The 19,573-nt window shown below is 42.0% G+C and overlaps 1 protein-coding gene across 1 annotated transcript in view; it reads left to right on the top strand.

The window, feature by feature from the left end:
- The first annotated feature begins 1,936 nt into the window (after positions 1 to 1,936).
- The window catches only part of LOC144783040 (gap junction delta-2 protein-like), a 256,295-nt gene continuing 238,658 nt past the window's right edge, over positions 1,937 to 19,573 (top strand). Inside the window, exon 1 of the mRNA XM_078662220.1 lies at positions 1,937 to 2,063. Within this exon, the coding sequence (XP_078518346.1) occupies positions 1,993 to 2,063 (71 nt within the window). The 5' untranslated portion in view covers positions 1,937 to 1,992. The remainder of the gene's footprint in view (positions 2,064 to 19,573) is intronic.

Consider the following 19,573-nt stretch of genomic DNA (forward strand, 5'->3'; position numbering starts at 1 on the left):
TGAAAGCTCTTGATACCAGACTGTATATGGACTCTTTAAGGAAGTTGCCAAAGAGATATAGGACACCAATTTGTTTATCTTCAGTATTTACCTGTTAGTCCATTCTGGAAGTGGGTCAGTTGCTGTAGAATCATTTCTGTTTAAGAACTTGTCCCGCAGAATGATGTTCGCTATCCCAGTCCTGAGCCAGTCACGTTTAACATGTATCTCCCAGGACGCTGGCTCTTTTCCCAGATGAGTGGCCTGGAAGCCATCTTTGCTGTCATGAGTCTTTAAAATCTTTGCAGCCTGAACTATCACTTTCCTCTCAGATCTCAAAAACGTGGGGATACTGCTGTTGGTGGATCTGTGCAACTGGGTGCAACTGTGCTGCTGGGTGTTTAAATGTCTATAATATGTGTAATTTAAGGGATTGCTTTACTGTCGAAAGTCTGAGACTGCGTAATCTGATGAAAAAGTCTTAAATCCCCGACCATAACATGTACAATCTATGTAACCTAGCACACGTTCTCTGCACAGCTTGACCTGATAAGGTGTGTCTATGTAGCATAAAAGATAGCTAGGTTGGCAGTGGTCCAGGCCATTAACATTTCTAGGAATTGGACTATAGCTCCACTCTCTACACAGCAATGGCCTTTAAAATCTCTGTAACGTGAGGGCACATTCTGCTGCTAGCCTGTGATATCTGGGTCACCAGAGATATAGCTGTTCTATCTGATGTCCGAAGCCATGCAGTATCTGTCATCAAATAGCTACCTGCTGTCCAAGGCAGAGCCTGTGAGATCCAGGAAATGTGTGAGTTAGCGTTCCTTATTCAAGTCTGAGACCATAAAATCTCCTTAACTGCAGGGTTACCTTTTGCATGGCCACTAAAAAAGATTTTGTATGTGAAGCCAATATCTCTCTTAATGTCTGTTTAACCGGAGAGAATGAGCTGCTGCCTGAAGCTAGATTATGTGCAATTTGGGCAATTTAAGCAAAAACTCTGTGTGTCCCCGCCATTTTCTAGGGACTAATTGTACAGGTGCCTTTGTTCCTGGAAACACCTGCGGAATTACACATGCTAGGCAGGATTGTGTTGAATTTGGATGGAACTTCTATTTCCAAACAAACTGGCATTAACAGGCCACTTGGAATTAGGACTAGAGTTTATGGAGAAAGCGCATCCATACCCAGGAGCCCACATGTGGAAATGTGTCATTAAATTGTGGTTTTATTTCAAGTTTTGACTTCTAGATTTCTCCCCAAGAGGTCCTTAGGTATGTGTTGGCTGAGGTACCCACAAACATTGAAGATGTCCCCGTTGCCAGGTACCGATAGAAGATGTTTTTATTATTCACACAGGTGTGATTAAGTGTAAATATGTATATAAAGCACAATAGCCTTTGTAACCGATCTAGGGATCTTCGGGACCCAGCCCACCTCCAAAACTTTCCCTCATTTAACAGCCCAGGCTCTGGTTAAAAAGAAGGGGAAAAAAAGCAGCTTAAATACGTGCCAACCAATCGGCTGCCACCCCGCGGAGCTGAGCGCACTGATCCTGATTAACGAGGAAAGGAGGTAGTGAGGTGGGGGAGGAAGTGAGTCTGCCGCTAATCCCCCCTCCTTGAAGGGAGGCTGGCTGGCGTGCCCACCCCAGCATCCTGGCTTGTGACAGGCAGTGCTGCTGGTCCGGAGGCTGCAGCATGCTGCGCGCACAGCCCGCGCTGCCGGTGCGCCGCCGGCCCCTACCTGCCCGCCCCCGTGCACACTAGCACCCCGCATCTGCCGGCGGAAGGGAAAGGGGGCGGTCGGGGATGCTCGGAGAGGGAGGGGGGGTCCTGACGGGCATCACGGGGGATCTCTTGAGTTCCTGGAGAGGATGATGGGCGCGGGAGGAGGAGGAGCGGCCGTGTGAGTGAGCAGAGGTGCGGAGCACGGGCCGGGAGAGGTGGTCCGGAGCACGGAGGGCACAGGGGTCCGGAGCGCGGCCGGACGCTGGCCGCGGCCGCGATGGGCGAATGGACCATCCTGGAGAGGCTGCTGGAGGCGGCGGTGCAGCAGCACTCCACCATGATAGGGAGGTAAGGTGCGGGCCGGCGACCCCCTCCCCCGAAGCTGTGGTACATGCCGCCAGGGTCCCTTATCTTTCTCATTGATAATGCTCGGAATGGTGGTTTCCTTCCATGTTACCCCTATTCACATTCCCATGCTCCTTTACATCCGCTTGTGTAAATGGGAGGGGTGGGGAGACGGTTCTGCCACCTGACCACCCACTCGCCTAGCACCCCCCCCCCCCCCCATGCATCCTAGTCTGGGGACACTATGCTATCACCATCCCGTGCTACTCTTGCCTCCCCTTTCCTGTTCGTGATCGTATGGGGTGGGGGTTATTCCCTGTCACCCATTCCCTTCAGCCTGCATCCTCATACTCACTCACCTTCACTCCGTTCTTTCCTTTGCATTCCCCGCAATTAATTAATGTATTTATTTATTGATCTATTCATTTATTTATTTATGCGTTTTTATATAGCGCGGACTTTACCCAGAAGGTGTCAGAGCGCTTCACAATAGGAACAGTAATGATACATGAGGAGAAAATTACAAGTGAATAAATTCCAAAAGCAAACGTTAAATTACATGAGGGAAAAGTGACAAATGTGCCCAAACAAAATACAAGAGGTAGCAAACGGTAGACCCGTGTGGGCTGAAGTGTGCGTGTCTCTCTCTTATCACACCTGTTATATCCTTCACCTGCCTACCCATCTCTGTCCTCTCCCCTCTGTTTAAGCTGTGAGTTTCCGGTGTGCCCTACCTCCCGCACTCCCTCTTCTCATCGCCTAGGGGGGCTCCTCTGCCCTGCGGCACCCTCCCTTCGCCGTATATGCTAATGGAGTGAATGGCTCGCGTCTTTCCTTTTACCTGGTCTCCCACACCGCAAATGACCCATCCTTCTCCGCCCGCCTCTTCCTCTGTACTATATCGCCAGCCTCCCGCCGCCACCCCTGTGGAGGTGGGCTGGCCGCCGGGAATGAGAGCAGTGTAGGCCGGCTCCGTCCGTCTTTGTGTGCTGCTTTCAGCCCCATCATGGAAGGGCTTTGCATCGCTGTGATGCTGCATGCCTATGCAGGGAGGCGGGGGACTGATGACACGCAGGGCGAGAGCGAGGGACGGTGGCTGCGTGAGGTGGGAGGTCACGGGTCGCTCCAGAGATTACTTCACGGTGTCCTGCAGCAGGGGCCATGGGCTCTGGTGCCAGCCTGATAAGGACAACTGAGGCTTTACATCCTGTGTTTTTTTTGCAGAGACGTGTTCACTTCTCTGCCCACCTGTGTGTGTGTGTGGTTTTGTGTGTGTATGTGTATGGTGTGTATGTAACCAGAGTAGCACGTACCAGTGCTGTGCATACTCTTGTCCGTGCAGCGTCTGTGTTAGTCGCAGTTCTGTGTTTGTTACAGTACAGGTGTGAAACAGCGTCAGTACGTTGCATATGAATGTTGGTGCGGCGTGGGTGCATACATGTCTGCACTATGCGTGTCTCTATGTACCAGTAGGCATGTGTGACAGTACTGTGCATGCAAGTGTCTATACTGCGTGCCTGTAAGTGCCTATACTGTGCTTACAAGGGTCAATGCCATAGGTATAGAAGTCCCAGTGCTGTGTGTCGCTGTACATGTGCACAAAAACATGAATACTCCAGGCTGTAGGTTGGAGTGGCCTAAAGGTCACAAGGCATCGTCCACCCACGGATGGCCTGCTTCATCATAGGGCTCCTCCTCACACTGGGGCACAGAAGGATGGATGCCAGCATGCAGTGGCATAACGAGATGGGGCGGTCCGCCCCGGGCGGCACTTTTTTGAGGGAGGCGGCACTTCACATGAGGTGAGCAATTTTCCGTGGCCGTGGAGCAGATCTAGCTGCTGAGGTGGAGGCGGGCCTTTTGGTGTGTATGAGAGGCATCAACAATGACAGCCGGTGCAGGTAAGAGCTGTGGGTATGAGTCGACAGACGTTGTCGAGAGAAAAAAAAAGAAAATCACTTACCTTGTACTCGCCGCATCGCCGACTCGGTGATGCGGCGAGGACAAGGTAATTTTTTTTCTTTATAACATTTTTATTTTCCCTCGTCGTCGTCTGTCGACTTCCACCTTTCACCCCACCTCCCCCACCTCCACCACGGTCACTGGGCAGCAAACTCGGGGACCGACCTCGGGTGGCAAAAGCTCTAGCTACACCACTGCCACCATGAACTACAACCCTATTAGAGGGCAACACTTTGGGAGATGTGAATAGGCGGTGTATAGGTGGAGAGGGGAGGTAATCAGTGGAGAGAGGAGATTGAAACATGCCTCCAGGGCTCGCAGTCCAGAAGGACCAGATATTAAACCCCCACATCCCATGCCAAATTTGAAAGGTGTTTGTTAGGCACAGAACAGTCCGGCTTTGTTAAAGGGCGCCGCATTAGGGACAATACCCGTTTATTTTTTGATATTCTGTCTAAAGCCTCACATATTTCCCATCCTCTAGCAGCCATAGCCTTGGATGCTGAAAAAGCATTGGACAGAGTTGAATGGCCTTATCTTTTCCACGGACTTCAATGGTTTGGTTTCGGCCCAAAGATTATTACTCTAATATCTCTTCTATATTCCAGTCCTAGGGCAGCTGTATCAGCAAATGGTGACGTCTCTTCTTACTTTCACCTACGTAGAGGCGTCAGGCAAGGATGTCCACTTTCTCCTTTTCTTTTTAATCTTGCTTTGGAACCTTTTTTATTACGAATCCATCAAAATGCTGATATTCATGGGTTCACTTTTAAGGACACCACTGTCAAGATGGCAGCATATGCTGATGACGTTCGTTTATATTTATCACATCCTCAGACTTCTCTTCCTGCTTTTTTAGCAGAAGTTCAATCCTTTGCATTTGTCTCTAGTTATAAGTTGAACAAAGATAAGTGTGAGATTTTACCTCTCACCAAATACACTCTCAGTGCTGATTTCGTCACTTCAGGTGTTACTTGGAGTCCCCAATACATTAAGCACTTAGGTTTACACTTTACCACGACCATTACAGAGACAATCTCCCGTTGTATGGAAAACTGCATACAAAAGTTGTCGTCTTTAACAATGAAATGGCACCCCCTCTATCTATCGTGGTGGGGACATTTGGACACCATTAAAATGATGCTTTCGCCCATAGTCTTATATGCAGTTTCTAATATCCCATTGTGCATACCCTCCAAATATTTTAAGAAACTCACCTCCATTTTATCTTCCTTTTTATGGAGCACCAAAAAAACACACATGTCTATCTAAAAAATTGATTCGTTCAAAATCAGAGGGTGGGGTATATTTCCTGATTTCCCTATTTATCACAAATCCTTCCTTTTACACCAAGCGTCAACATTGCTTTCTGACCCCTCTACATATCTTCCCAAATGGGCTCTGCTTGAAAAATCCTTCCTTTCACCATTCTCCTTTCAGGAGTATCTTTCCTTTACACGTACACTGCAATCTATCTCCACCCCTATACTCAAACATACTTCCAAGACAATACCGCCTGCTATCTTGACCTCATTAGCCTCGTCGATCTGGCATAATAAAAATATTTTGATCAATAATAAACCTTTTTTGGGAAAACCTGGAGACAGCGTGGTATAATATGGTTTCATCAATTCTATCATCAAGACCATATTATGTCCTTTGAAAGGGCTAGCTCTTTGTTTACCTTACCTTCATCCTTTAAGTCCAAATATTCTCTTTTATTGGAAGCTATTCAAAATGCCCACACACAATTTAAGTCACTCCAGCCAACTGCTTCACATGAGCTTATTCATGCAGATAAGCTAAGGACCCTTGTTATCAATGCATCTAAGGCATCCACTATTTACACTTTTTTCATACTTTGGCTCGTCCAAGAGATAAACCCAAGGTAGAATTGATGTGGGAAACCGATTTAGAAATCTCCTGGCCGATAGACTTTTGGGGTAAAATCTGGCTTAAAATTCGTAAATCGTCTAGGGCAGCTAATACCATGCAAAGGGTCTTTTTCATTCATAATAGACTACTACTTTCTCCACTTACACTTCATACAAGACACTCTCATCTTTCAGATCTTTGTTAGTCCTGTTCGTTACCGCATGCTGGCTTATTTCACATGCTCTTCGCATGTAAATTCGTCCAGAGCTTTTGGGAAAAGGAATGGTTTCAAATTAACTCAATTTTTAATTCCAACCATCCTCTTATCCATTCACACATCTTTTTAGGTAGTTTGTGCCCTATTTGGGAAAACTCAGAGTCCAATGTTAAGATCATAGGCCTATTGCTGGCAGTGGCTTTTCAGCAAATTACCAAGAATTGGGAGGACTTTACCAAACTATCTTACCAGGTATGGTGGTATGCTGTTTGTTATAATCACAGGCTAGATGCATCTTTGTATATCCATTACACGTGGCACCAAAGCGCTTAGACTTATGGTCACCTGTTACACTTTTCATTGACACAAGTGCAAGTCGCTCGCTACATCCGACTCCTTCACAACAAAAAGTTGCTAAACCCCCATAACATCTTTTCGATTAATATTACATGCTTTACTTTATTTTGTATTTTGTTTTCTCCTTTGCACTTCTACATTTTATACATGATGCAATTTTGCTCATAATTTGACGTTTTTCTATTTATGCATGATGTATTCCATTATATCTAACTCGAACCATATTTGTTTGCTGGTTATATAATTGATATATTGTATGTAACTTTTCTATTATACATTGTTCTAATTTTATCTGTATTGCTAAAGTATTTACGCTAATAAACTTACTTCTGAACTTAAAAAGTTTGAAAGGTGTTAGGACATATATATTGACTCATGTAGATTGCGCTCCTGTGGAGCTCAAAAGAAAGGCAAATGATGTTGTATTCCAACTATTCTTTTACATTCACTAGTTCCTTACGCTGACATAAGCAGAGAGGGAAATGTCCTGATGATTGTCACTGCACCTCTTGATGAGGGCATTTCTTTGAGGCAGAAACATGTCAACTACTTTGTCTGGGTGAAATCTATCCCCATCTCCTTTAAATTCTGTCCACTGAGGACAAGTTTGAGTCTAGTAGGAGACAGTTATCATTTTCTCTGGCCACTAGTTATCTCTCCTCTGCACAACTTTTCACACTTCTTAATCACATCACAGGAAGTGCTTCCCTCTAAGCAATGTTGTATCCATGATGGAACCCTGCTGTTTCCCAGCGTGAGGAGAAGCCTGTGGATGAAGCAGGTGGCCCTTGGGTAGACGCGGACTTTCACCATGAAAGAAGGATTTCGTTCACAGTTGTAAAACATGCAGCCTCACTCTACAGTACAGCCTAAAGTATTCATCTGTATGTGCATATGATAGCAGGACATACTCCAAGACTTAACCCTCCCTATTTCTTGTGCGCTTACTCCTCTTTACATGGGAATATTAGCCCCAGTACTGTATGTATGTGTATCAGAAATGGGTGTACACAAAAGCCTGTATTATTTGTATCTAAACTGATATGTGTGTCAGTATTGAGTATATATGTAAGTGCCAGTCTTTCTTTGTAAAGTCCCAGTACTATGCCCATGAGTGAAGCTTCTGTATCTTTATGAATGTCAGTACTGTTAGTACGAGCATCAGTGCTATACATAAGTGTCAATTCTGTGTGTGTGAGTGTCTGCACATAATCTGCATATACATCTTTTTATTGCATGAGTGCACGTCAGTACCGCATTTGTCTCTTTATCAATGTGCATGAATGCCATTACTCTGCATATGAGTGTCGGTAATGCATGTATCTCAATACCGTTAACGTAAACATGCATGCCAATATTGTACTTTTAAGTGTCAGTACTCTATGTTCAGAGGCATCAGTACTATGCATTTGTCTAAAGCTGCGTGTGAGTGTCAATACTGATTGTAAATTTGTGTCAGTACTGTGTGTCAAGACTTTGTGTGTCTGTCTGAACAAGTGTCCAGGAGTGGCACTGCTGAGTGTATTTGTGTGGTTAATCTCTCTCTGTGTGTGTGTGTGTGTGTGTGTGTGTGTGTGTGTGTGTATATATATATATATATATAGTATAGTTAGAAAAATGTTATTTATTCCTTCTATACAAACCAAACATAAATGACTACACTTATAGTAATACCTGTAACATTACCGTTACATTAGTATAACTTTATTTATTCTTTATCTACAACCAACCTTAAACCACACAAAAATTCTAAATTTATACTTACACCTTTAATATATAATTTCACAACGCCTTCAAATTATTATAACCCACACACCTTCATACACAGTGTATTCAACTCAATAGCTACACTACATTAACTATAACTCGCGTCTTCTCCATGCATTTCTTTTATTCTTTTATATCATATCACTTATACCAGTGTTTCACAAACTGTGGGTCGTGAACTGATTTTTGGTGGGTCACGAAAATCCAAGCAATAAATCCAAGCCTGTAAAGTCTGTATTTATCTTGTCACATTTACTGCACTTCAAAGACCGAGGTCAAATGTCAGGCTATGTCATCTGACAAATTGCTGGATATGCTGTTTTAACAAAGTGATTGGTGTTTACAAACTCTTCATAATTCAGTCAGAAAAATATAAGAAAAGCAATTTATGTGACAAACTGGGGTGTAGGGTGACATTTTTTGCAACACACAGCAAAATGTGATACCTATAAATGAACGGTACACACTCAGTAGTTAGGAAAGCTAAAATCGAGCCCATTATCATTTGTGTGCAATCAAGTTTTATCAGTAAAAATATTTCTGTCCAAATGTAGTGCCCATTTCAATGGGAAATGTGCTTTCTATTAATGATACTGCACTATGACATGATGTTTTTGTTACATTAAAAAAATCACCAGCCTCATGTCCATTAAAGTTAGGTGGGTTCCGAAATATTGTCTTTCTGAAAATTATAGTGTAGTGTAGGGGAATAGAGTTGAGTACAGTATGGTATAATAGCACAGAGTGTAGTAAAGTCTTGTACAGTGAAGTTACATAGAGTGATGTTAAGTATGATAAAATAGAGTGTCGTAAGATGGAGGGTTGTATAGCGCCATAGAGTGCGGTAAAGTGTCATACAGTTGAGTAGACTGGAGTGGAGTCCAGTGGGGTGGCATAGCATAGAGTGGAGATGTGTGTTTAAAAGAGTAGTGTGGAGTGGAGTAGACTGAACTGGAGTAGAATACAAAGGAATACAGTGTTTGAGAGACTAGTGGATTGGAGTGGTGTGTCATACAGTTGATTGGAATGGCGGTTTATAGAGTGTCATAAAATGTCATAGAGTGCAGAAGAGCAGAGTTTCCAAGAGTGGATTACAGTGTTGTGCAGTGAAGTGTCCAAGAATAAAAAGAAGTGTGGTACAGTATGGTAGAGTGGAGTGGCTTAGATTGGAGTGGCGTACAGTGGAATAGCCAAGAGTGGAGTGCTGTAGAGTGGAGTGGCATAGAGTGGCATAGCGTAGAGTACAGTAGCATACACTGAGATAGCATAGAGTGGAGAAGGGTAGAGTGGTGTATAGCAGAGTGATGTACACTAGAGTTGCGTAGTGTTGAGTAGTTTAGACTGGAATACCATACAATGGAGTGGCATACAGTGGAGTAGTGTACAGCAGAATAGCATATAGGTGAGTGGGGTAGTGTGGAGTGGCATAGATTTGAGTAGAGTATTGTTGAGTGGCGTAGAGTCTAATTTCATACAGTGGAATAGCGCATAGTGGATTATCCTACAGTGGAGTGTCGTAGATTGGAGTGGCGTACAGTGGAATAGTGTGCAGTAGAGTGCCATAGAGTGGGGTGGTGTAGAGTGGAGTGGGGTAGACTGTAATAGTGTACAGTGGAGTAACGTTGATTGTAGTGATGTAGAGTGGAGTAGCGTACAGTAGAGTAAGGTAGAGTGTAATGGCAGATAGTGGAATAGGGTAGTGTAGTGGCATACATTGGAGTGGCATAGAGTGGAATGGAATAGAGTAGAATGGTGTAGAATACGGTGGTGTGTGTGTATATATATATATATATATATATTTATATATATATATATATATATATATATATATATATATATATATATATATATATATATATATATATATATATATATATATATATTGCCGCTCCTTGTTTGTCCAAAAACAAGCGGCACACAAGCAGCAGCGTTCTTACTCCTTTATTGGGTATGGATCAATGTTACTCCAGCAGTAAATAAGGCAGTCTCTCGTCAAAAAATATTAGCCTGACGCGTTTCGAAGTCCGTAGTCTTCTTCCTCAGAGGCAATGACGGGAGGAAGTGCTGGCGTGACCTCCCACAGTTCAAAATTAATATGTTGCGCCCAGATGCATTTTGGGAACTGTGGTGCCACTACTCAATCCTCGAATGGATGCACTCGAAAATGGTGCTGCTCGAAAAGTTCTTGAATAGAACCCCTGCTGGTGAGACACATCCTAAATCCCACGCCGCTGTTCCGCAAATACGACTTGGTTGAATAACAAGCCGCACGGCCCCAGCGTCTTGAGGTGGTGCACGCTTCACGGCCGGACTGCCGTGTATCAATTGCCGCTCCTTGTTTGGCACCACAGTTCCCAAAATGCATCTGGGCGCAACATATTAATTTTGAACTGTGGGAGGTCACGCCAGCACTTCCTCCCGTCATTGCCTCTGAGGAAGAAGACTACGGACTTCGAAACGCGTCAGGCTAATATTTCTTGACGAGAGACTGCCTTATTTACTGCTGGAGTAACATTGATCCATACCCAATAAAGGAGTAAGAACGCTGCTGCTTGTGTGCCGCTTGTTTTTGGACAAACAAGGAGCGGCAATATATATATATATATATATATATATATATATATATATATATAGAGAGAGAGAGAGAGAGAGAGAGAGAGAGAGAGAGAGAGAGAGAGAGAGAGAAAGAGAGAAAGAGACAGGAGACAGAGACAGAGACAGAGATGTACCTCTGCATTCTGCAATGTGTGCATGAGAGCCAGTGCTACTCATATGGGTATTAGCAGTTGAAGTTCGTCAGTCTCAGCATTGTGTTTTTTCTCTGTACAGGAGACTTATGAATGTCAGTGCTGCTGCTATGTATAAGAGCCAGCAACAAGCTTCTATGTATATCTGTGTCTGTACTATGTTTCTATATGTCTCTGCACTGTGTATCTGTAAAAAGTTTGCATGAATGTCAGTACTGTACGTGTTAGAATTGAAAGTGCGTATGTGTTAGTACTGCATGTGTTTCCATATTGGTTCACAAAAATACCTGCATTGTTTGTTTCTGTCCAAGTACGGACTTGGTGTTGCCTGTGGCTCTGCTTGAGTGCTTACGAATTCTTGCGCATCTCCATCCTTGTACTGGTGTCTAGTAGTACTGGTACAGTATATGCTCCCTTCTATTTAGAAGAGTGTGCATGTAGTTAGGAACAGGTGTCTATGAACATTTATTTATTGACATGAACATTTCCAACAGGAATGTTGAAAAATCAGCAAATGCATTTTATTGCATGATATGTAGCTAGGGTGAATCTCACAATGAAGAGTGAATGACTGAGGTATTGTACAATGATGCTGTTTTGCGATAAGAAGACAACAAAAATAAAGGGGTTTACTTTTTCAATGCTTGTTTTGTTATGATTTTTGCAAAACATTATAGTTGAGGAAGCTGCTGGAACAATGTCAATCTGAAAAAAGCATTGCCAAAAGCAAAAATATATTTTTGATCTAAAAAAATCATGCATTGAAATAGTAGTACCTGGCATTGAAGGGAACGACTTGCATGTGGGTGTGTCTCTTTCGAATGGGCAAAAAACATCACTCACAGTGAAGATAGTCAGTGACTAAAGAGGAATACATGAAGGAAGAATTTAGTAAAGGATGTTTGGGTGATCATATTAGTAAAATGAGGTTTGGCTTGATCCAAGGAGGGGTAGAGAAGGGGGGAGTCTAGAAATGGAGGTAGGGGATATATTGAAAGAGATATAAGGTGAAACATAGGGTAGTGCATTGGAGAGACTGAATTGTTTACATCTTTTTACATTTTACATATTTTACAGCAGGAGTAAAGTAATCAATATATACATACATAGGTACATGAAGGTATGCATGTTTAAGGAAGGTCATATATCAAGATTTAATTTGTATTTAATAAACTCAGACTTTCAAGTGTTGCTGTACTTTAAGCTAATGAATTTGTGTATTTTTGTATTTTAAAAAGTCAATATTTTAATAGTGAATCAATTGTAGATTAATGGTTATGATAATATTTATATATTGCGGTAGATGAATAAATGGAGAACCATAAGCATCAAATCAAATAACTTATATGAAAACTCTGGAGTGACCTATATACATGTTAAGCATAGAATAATATATATATTTTAGCCCTAGGTAAGATAAGATAGTTGTCGGTTGATCTTATGTTTGAGGGTATTGAATTCCACAGTTTAGCGGCTCGAAGAGAGAAGGACGTGCGACCTATGGTTTTTTTCTTGTATGGTCGGATTTTGAGGTGAGGTGCCAATTTGGGGCAGATGTTCCTTTGTTGAATGTGTTTGGTGATTTTATTCTTGATGAAAAGCGGTCCTGTTCTATCTATTGATTTGTGGGTGTTACAAAGGAGCTTAAATGTGGATCTTCTGCCAACCGGTAACCAATGTAGGGCCCTCATGGAAGGTGAGATGTGGGCATATGGCTTTACAGGTAGGAGTAGTCTGGCAGCAGAGTTCTGAATCCATTGTAATCTTGTCATAGTTGATAAAGATGATCCATGGTAGAGGTCATTGGCATCATCAAGTTTAGATAATACAAGAGAGATAGTAGCCTAGACCTTGTGTGAAAATCCCAGGTGGGAGGAGATGCGTCATAGAGTTTTCATAGTACTGAATCTTGATCTTGCTCATTTGTCCACTTGGGCATTCATTGATAGTTTGGAGTCCATGGTAATTCGAAGGTTTCTTACTTCCTTAGATACTTTAGGAGGTGGTCCCAGATCATCAGTCCAGGCGCTGAGTGAGTCATAATTTCACCACATGTGAGTATTTCAGTTTTGGAAGCATTCAATTTGAGATGGCTCCATGTCATCCACTGATCAACGACTCTGAGGCAACTGACGATTTGTGAGTTTCCAATGTCTTTGGGGCTTTCCAGTTTGAGGATTATTTGTGTGTCATTTGCATAGTTACAGCATGTGAGCTGAAATCCATTAATCTTTGCCAGTAATGACTTCATGTAGATGTTAAAAAGCATGGGTGACATCATAGATCCTTGAGGGACCCCTATTTTTGTGAAGTATGGTTTGGATGAGGAGGGGGGATGACATTTGTTCTGTTTTGAAGGTAGGATGTGATCCAGTCGAGATCAGTCCCCTCTATGCCAGCTTTGTAGACTCTTTGTATTAGAGTTTGATGGTCAGCTGTGTCAAAGGCAGCTGAGAGGCCTAAGGGAAGTAGTACAGCACCCCTGTTCTGATCTACAGTGTTTTAAAGATCATCTCAGATGGCACTGAGGGTAGATTTTGTGCCTTTTCCTGGATGGAATCCTGTTTGGAAGTCAAAAAGTATGGAGTTATCCTCAATCAATTGTGACATCTGAGCAAATGCTGCTCTTTCAGTCAGTTTGCCCAGGAAAGATCCATTTGTAATTGGTATATATTTGCCGGGGTCAAGTGAGACCAGGTTAGTTTTCTTTAATGATGGATGTATGCATGCCTTTTTTAGGTCATCTGGAATGATTCCTGTAATTAAGGAATTATTGATAATTCTTCTTACTGGTATGGCAGTAGATGTAGTTAAAAGAATGTACTTGAAGATTTGTGGTGGACAAGAGTCAGAAGAGCTGCCGGTAGGCCTTATTGCTTTGACTAGATCCATAATTCCTCTCTTTGATATTCTTTTGAAAGAATGTAGAGACTGGGTTAGCCTACTTCTTTTGTAAGGGATTTTTGGGAATGGGCTGGTGCTGGTGGTTTTCCTTTGTTTTAAATACGAGTCCAACGTGTCTACTTAGGTTGTGTAATGATTTGCCAGTTTGTCTGTGAATTTTTGAGTAATGGGATGAGTTCCCTCTGTGCATTTAGATCTACGAAATTCAGTGAGAATTTTATAAAAATCTTTATATGCACATTTAGTATTTTGAATTCTGTTTCAATAGCACCTTTTTTTGAATTTTTTTGATTGTTGACTTGCATAACGATTGGGTTTCTGTATGTGAAGTTTGTGTCTCGATCTGTGCTGGATGTTGATTGTGTTTCTAAGTATTCAAAATTGACTTTGTTCCACGATCGAAAGGTGGTTGCATGTAAGGTGGTTTTAGGTGTGTTGCTTGGTGGTTTTTTATGTTGGAGAGCCTGCAAATGGTGGTCTAAATTAGCAAAACGTACATTTGGGATGTGTCCAGCGATGTGTTTGGGTTTGTGGATGATCTGATGTAGGTTCAGTGTGCCTAGGCCAGTGATGAAGCGATGATAGATTTTGGATGGGGCATATTGGGTTGGTGAAGCCAAATGTTTAGGTCACCAAGAATGCATAGGTTGTAGTGTAGTGTTATCTGATTTGAAACTGTGTCAAGTTACAGGAGGAAGTTGGTGTAGGATTGCATCTGGTGAAGAGGGCCTTAGAACCTTGTATCGAAATGTCGTCAGCTTTAGTGAGAATTATGTTTGCTAGCTTGAATATAACTTCTAGTCCACCTCCTTTTTTGCCTATATAATTTTGTTTGATAGTTTGATAGCCTAGTGTTGTGTGAATGCAGTGTTCAGTGTGATTCTGTTTCTCTGTTAATGGTGTGTGTTGGATAATGTTGTGATATAAATTGTGAAGCGTAGTGCTGTATAGCGTATACTACCATATGTGTGTGTGTGTGTGTTTGTGTGTGTAAGTGAGAGAGGTAGAGAGAAACAGAAACGGAGAGAGCGAGAGAGAGAGACTTTATGGTATGCCTGTGTCTTCTAAGTATGCCTGGGCAAGTTTGTATGAATGACTCTGTCTATGTGCCTGTCAGAGTATACTTGTCTCATTTGTACCTGTACATTCACATAACTATTTGGTTGTTAGTACCAAGCAGTTAAATAGTCCGTTGTTTGTACAGTGCTTTATAATGGCTTTTAAGCCACCTCGAAGCGCTGGATGCGTTCAGTATATATCTGATAAAGTGCTGTTGTGTGTGACTTCACAGTACTAGAGTTGTGTAACTGTTTCCTGGTGTGCGTGAGTGCCCATGGTGTGACATGCCTGTACTTAGGCAATACAAGTGTTTGTTTATTATTTATAGTGTAAAAGAATTGCAGCCCAAAACCCTCTCTCGCATTATGCCGCCAGCACATAACAACAGTTGCAATCTAAATAACATCATTCTATAATAAGTGCAACTCACTACAACATAAAAACATAAAAGATTCAGGCCAAATCACTGTCAAGCCATGCTTCATGTGATATAGGGCATTAATTATTAAGTTACATCCATTTAATTTGTGCCTGGAAAATTACGTTTTAGTTCATGTCGCAGTTTTTTAGGCAAATGATGCCCCCATTTCACACCGGCCTGCACTCCTGACGTGTTTAACCGTCACCCGCAGGCCAGTGGAGCGCGCGGAGGCGGGACACCGTGTGAGGCCTGGTCCTGCCGCACACTGGGCACCGCGTCCCAACATGCCCGAGGGGAAAGGCTAAGAAACTCACGGTGCATGGCTTGTTGAACAGGGAGCCAGTACATCATTTGTCTCACTTGGTGATGTAGTTTCCTCGGTCTGCAAATGTGTTTGATAATTGCATTTTCAGTGCTTAATTTATGCCATTTCGGCACTGGCTCTGAGAGCCAAAGCATGAGCAAAGCCACCAAAAGATGTAAATTAGGCAACAGTTGTCAAGAAAATATATTACAAATGTGCTTTAAAATAAAAAATCCATATATATATATATATATATATATATATATATATATGTGTGTGTGTGTGTTTCAACATTTCTCAGTTGCTCAATTAAGTATATACAATTATATCCTTGAATTGAGTGATATGTATTTAAGGTAATTTTTTTTATTTTTTTTAAAAAATGAATCATTCAAGAATAACAAAAACGATACTAACGATGTTGTCACAGGTTATACAAAGTATGTCAGCTTGTCATGTTCTCCATTCATATGGCCTGCATTGTTGTTAATTATGCAGCAAGAATGTTTTTACATTAATCATATCCCAGTTAGGTTTTTGTAGAGCGCAGATCCTGAACTGCATTACTTCAGCATGCTCCCAAATTGGTTGAGTAAGGAAAACGATAGTGAAGTAAAAGACGCGCTGCGGATCTGTTTGGTCTAGTGGGAAACGCGGTAACCGGGCACAGTTTCCCTGGCTACACATTGCGCAGTTCATACACTGTAGGATTATATCCTTCTCTTTTCTGTGTAACACCGAAGAACCTGTAGTGGCTCCTCTGCTATGGCAGAGTGCCGCCCCAGTGCTATTTCAGTGGTGCAAGAAATACAAATTAAATGGCAATAACAGAATGTTGGGCCATATTATCAAGGCCCCGCGATAAAATTATCGCCGCTTTAGCGTCCGTTTGCGGGCGAAAAGCGGCGATAATTTTATCGCACTACCAGCAAGGACACACTAGCGCGTGTTTCTATGCCTCTGCGCCCGTTTCCTCAATGCCCAGCTTTGCATCGTTAATGATATGCAAACTGGGCGTAACTGGCAGAAATAAGGTGGAAAATGTTGCTAACAGATATTTCTCCAATTATCAATCTGATCGCTAACCTGTGTAGCGACAATAAAAGTAACGCTAACCGCGCTTATCGCAGGTTTCATTACGCCTGCTCTGAATCTTACTAAGCCAATATAGCCTATAGGGGGTGGATTATTAGGATGAGACCACCCTGCCCTATCTACATGGATTTGCCTATCTCTGTGCGATTATCGCTGGTTTCCCAGCGCTAATCGCACATTTTGCAGGTATCGCTGGATTTTATATCGCTTTGGAGATAGCCGTTGATAATAACGCGCTATCTCTGCGATATAATCCAGTGATAGCCGGCGATAATTATACTCGCGCTAAGAGCGGCCAGCGATAATTATCGCTGCCGCTTGATAATATGCCCCGTTATTATTATAATACATTTTTCTATGCGGGACTCGGAGCCAGGTCTGGGCAGGGCGTGGCTGGGCTCTGTGACCAAAGCAGACTGAGGAGTGGTTTGCACTCCTCTAAGTGTGCATGACAGCCTGGACGGCCCTTCTGGGCTAGCCAAACCGTCATGTGCACTTAGCATGTTCTCCACTGTGCTGTGTTGCCCATCCTATGGCGAAAAAGCCCAGGCTCCCAGGTACTGCTTGAGCGGCCAAACAGGCCCCTTCGACCAATCCCGACGTTGCTCATGCAGCATCTTGATTGGCTAGGAAAGAATGGGAGCCTAGGAGCTTTTGGTGCTTTCCAGCAGATGAAGAGGACAGAGGAGAGGCGTGCGGCGGCCAAGTTAAGTTTATTTATTTATTCCTTTTTTTATCCATTCCCCGTCTCACCACCCCCATTCAGAGGCAGCTGCGAAGAACAATGCTTTGTTTTTAATTATTTCATGAATTAGTGTTAGTACGTGGATTCAATAAATAAACTTACCACACCTTAAATCAAATTGAAACTATACCCCTGTATATAAATGTGCGTTGTCATAAGTTTTTGTTTGGAACGCTTCGACAGATGAGGAAGATCAAACTTGGTGATAGAAAATTTCTGTGAACTGAAGCAGCATTTAGCAAGTGTCTCCTTGACGAGATGTCTCCTAAGGATCATACTCTCTAGGGGCTCCCAAGACCTCTTCATTTTTGCCAGTTATTTTTTGCAGTCATTGAGGTGCTGAGCCTCACCTAAAATGGTCTGTTTCTCAAATCAGCCAGCTAGCAGTAATATTGACTTAAAACACCATCTCCTACCATCCCCTATTCTGCTGGCTCCTGTGGCTTACAAAACTCAACAATTTTAGGAGAGGCTAAACAATCCAGTGACCGCAATGAAATCATTAACAAAATAAAGAGGTCATGCAGCTCCCACAGAAACTGTTCTTCAGATTGCAGCACTTCAAAGAAAGTTAGATGATGTGCAGAGTGGCATCAGATAGTCATGTTCTATAGAACATTTCAGTTTCCACTTCAAAACCTGGGAGTATATCCCATGTTTGGCCCCCACCTCCAAAACCTCGGAGTGGGGGGGCACACACCCTGCCCTCCATCCATGGTTCCTTCGGCTATGGCAATAGTGTTCTTCTTGGGAGTTGGGGCATATGTTTCATCATCAAACTTTGACTGAGAATAAGGGAAAGGCAAAAAAGAGAGAAAGAAGGAGGAAGAGAACGACGAGGAAATAATGAAAAACGAGCCAAGCAGGAGTGAAAAAAAGAGAACCTGCATGAAGAGAAAGATATATATACATGTGACCAAGATTGATGTAGGTCGAAACACATCTTTTTAGTTTATGCCAAACAATAAACAACTGTGAAATTATGCTCCGTTGGTGTGGCTGGCCGTCCATCTCTTCACCGGGAAGGATTGAAATATATATATATATCTATATATATCTATCTATCTATCTATCTATCTATATATATATATATATATATATATATATATATATATATATATATATATATATATATACATATATATACATATATATACATATATATATATGTTCCTCAACTCGCTCTCTACTTCCGCTTGCATCCAGGAAAAACGTGCGTGGACCCAGGTATCTGTGCAATATTATTTTCTTTTGCCAATTCTGCCATTACACGTTTCAGGTAATCCCGCCCTTGATCACATGACAACTCATTAGCATTACATTTTAAAAGTGCAAGTGCAATTGACAATTTCATGGGCATGGACGAAACACTCTTAGTTCCGCATATCATATGGCCACAAAATAAAAACATAAATGTCAAATGGTGGCCAATTAAATACCATACATAATCGGATTCGAAAGGTATAACAGTATATATAAATATATATAAATATATATATATATATATATATATATATATACATACATATATATATATATATATATATATATATATACACACACACACATATTAATACCAGCTTAAAATGCACAACCACATCCTAAAATGAAGAAACCATATACAGTGCCTAACAATTCAGTGCAATAATCAAAATTCTGTTTAAAACCAAATAATACTAAAAACACTAAACAGTTTCTGTTTCCAGTATAGTAATCACCTCGAAGCAAATTCTTTGAGGGGCCCCTAATATTAACCTTTGATCGTAATCTGCTTCAAACATGATATGTTTGTCTATTTTTCATGCACCGGTAAGAGACGGATAAGGTTGTGCAAAAAACATCAATTTGTAAAGTGCATTTGTGCTAAAGACAGTTATATACATTTCATGAATTACAGTTAATAGATCCCTCAGAAAATCACAATAAATAAATGGAAGTATAAAATACACTTTCCACATATGATTTCTATAATCCAACCATAAATATCATAAATATTTAAATTACCTTAACCATGTACAGCGCTCACCTGCTTTTTGGCTAGGTTTGCACTATAAAAATGC

The sequence above is a fragment of the Lissotriton helveticus genome, chromosome 9 (assembly GCF_964261635.1).
Source record: "Lissotriton helveticus chromosome 9, aLisHel1.1, whole genome shotgun sequence".
Classification (NCBI taxonomy): domain Eukaryota; kingdom Metazoa; phylum Chordata; class Amphibia; order Caudata; family Salamandridae; genus Lissotriton; species Lissotriton helveticus.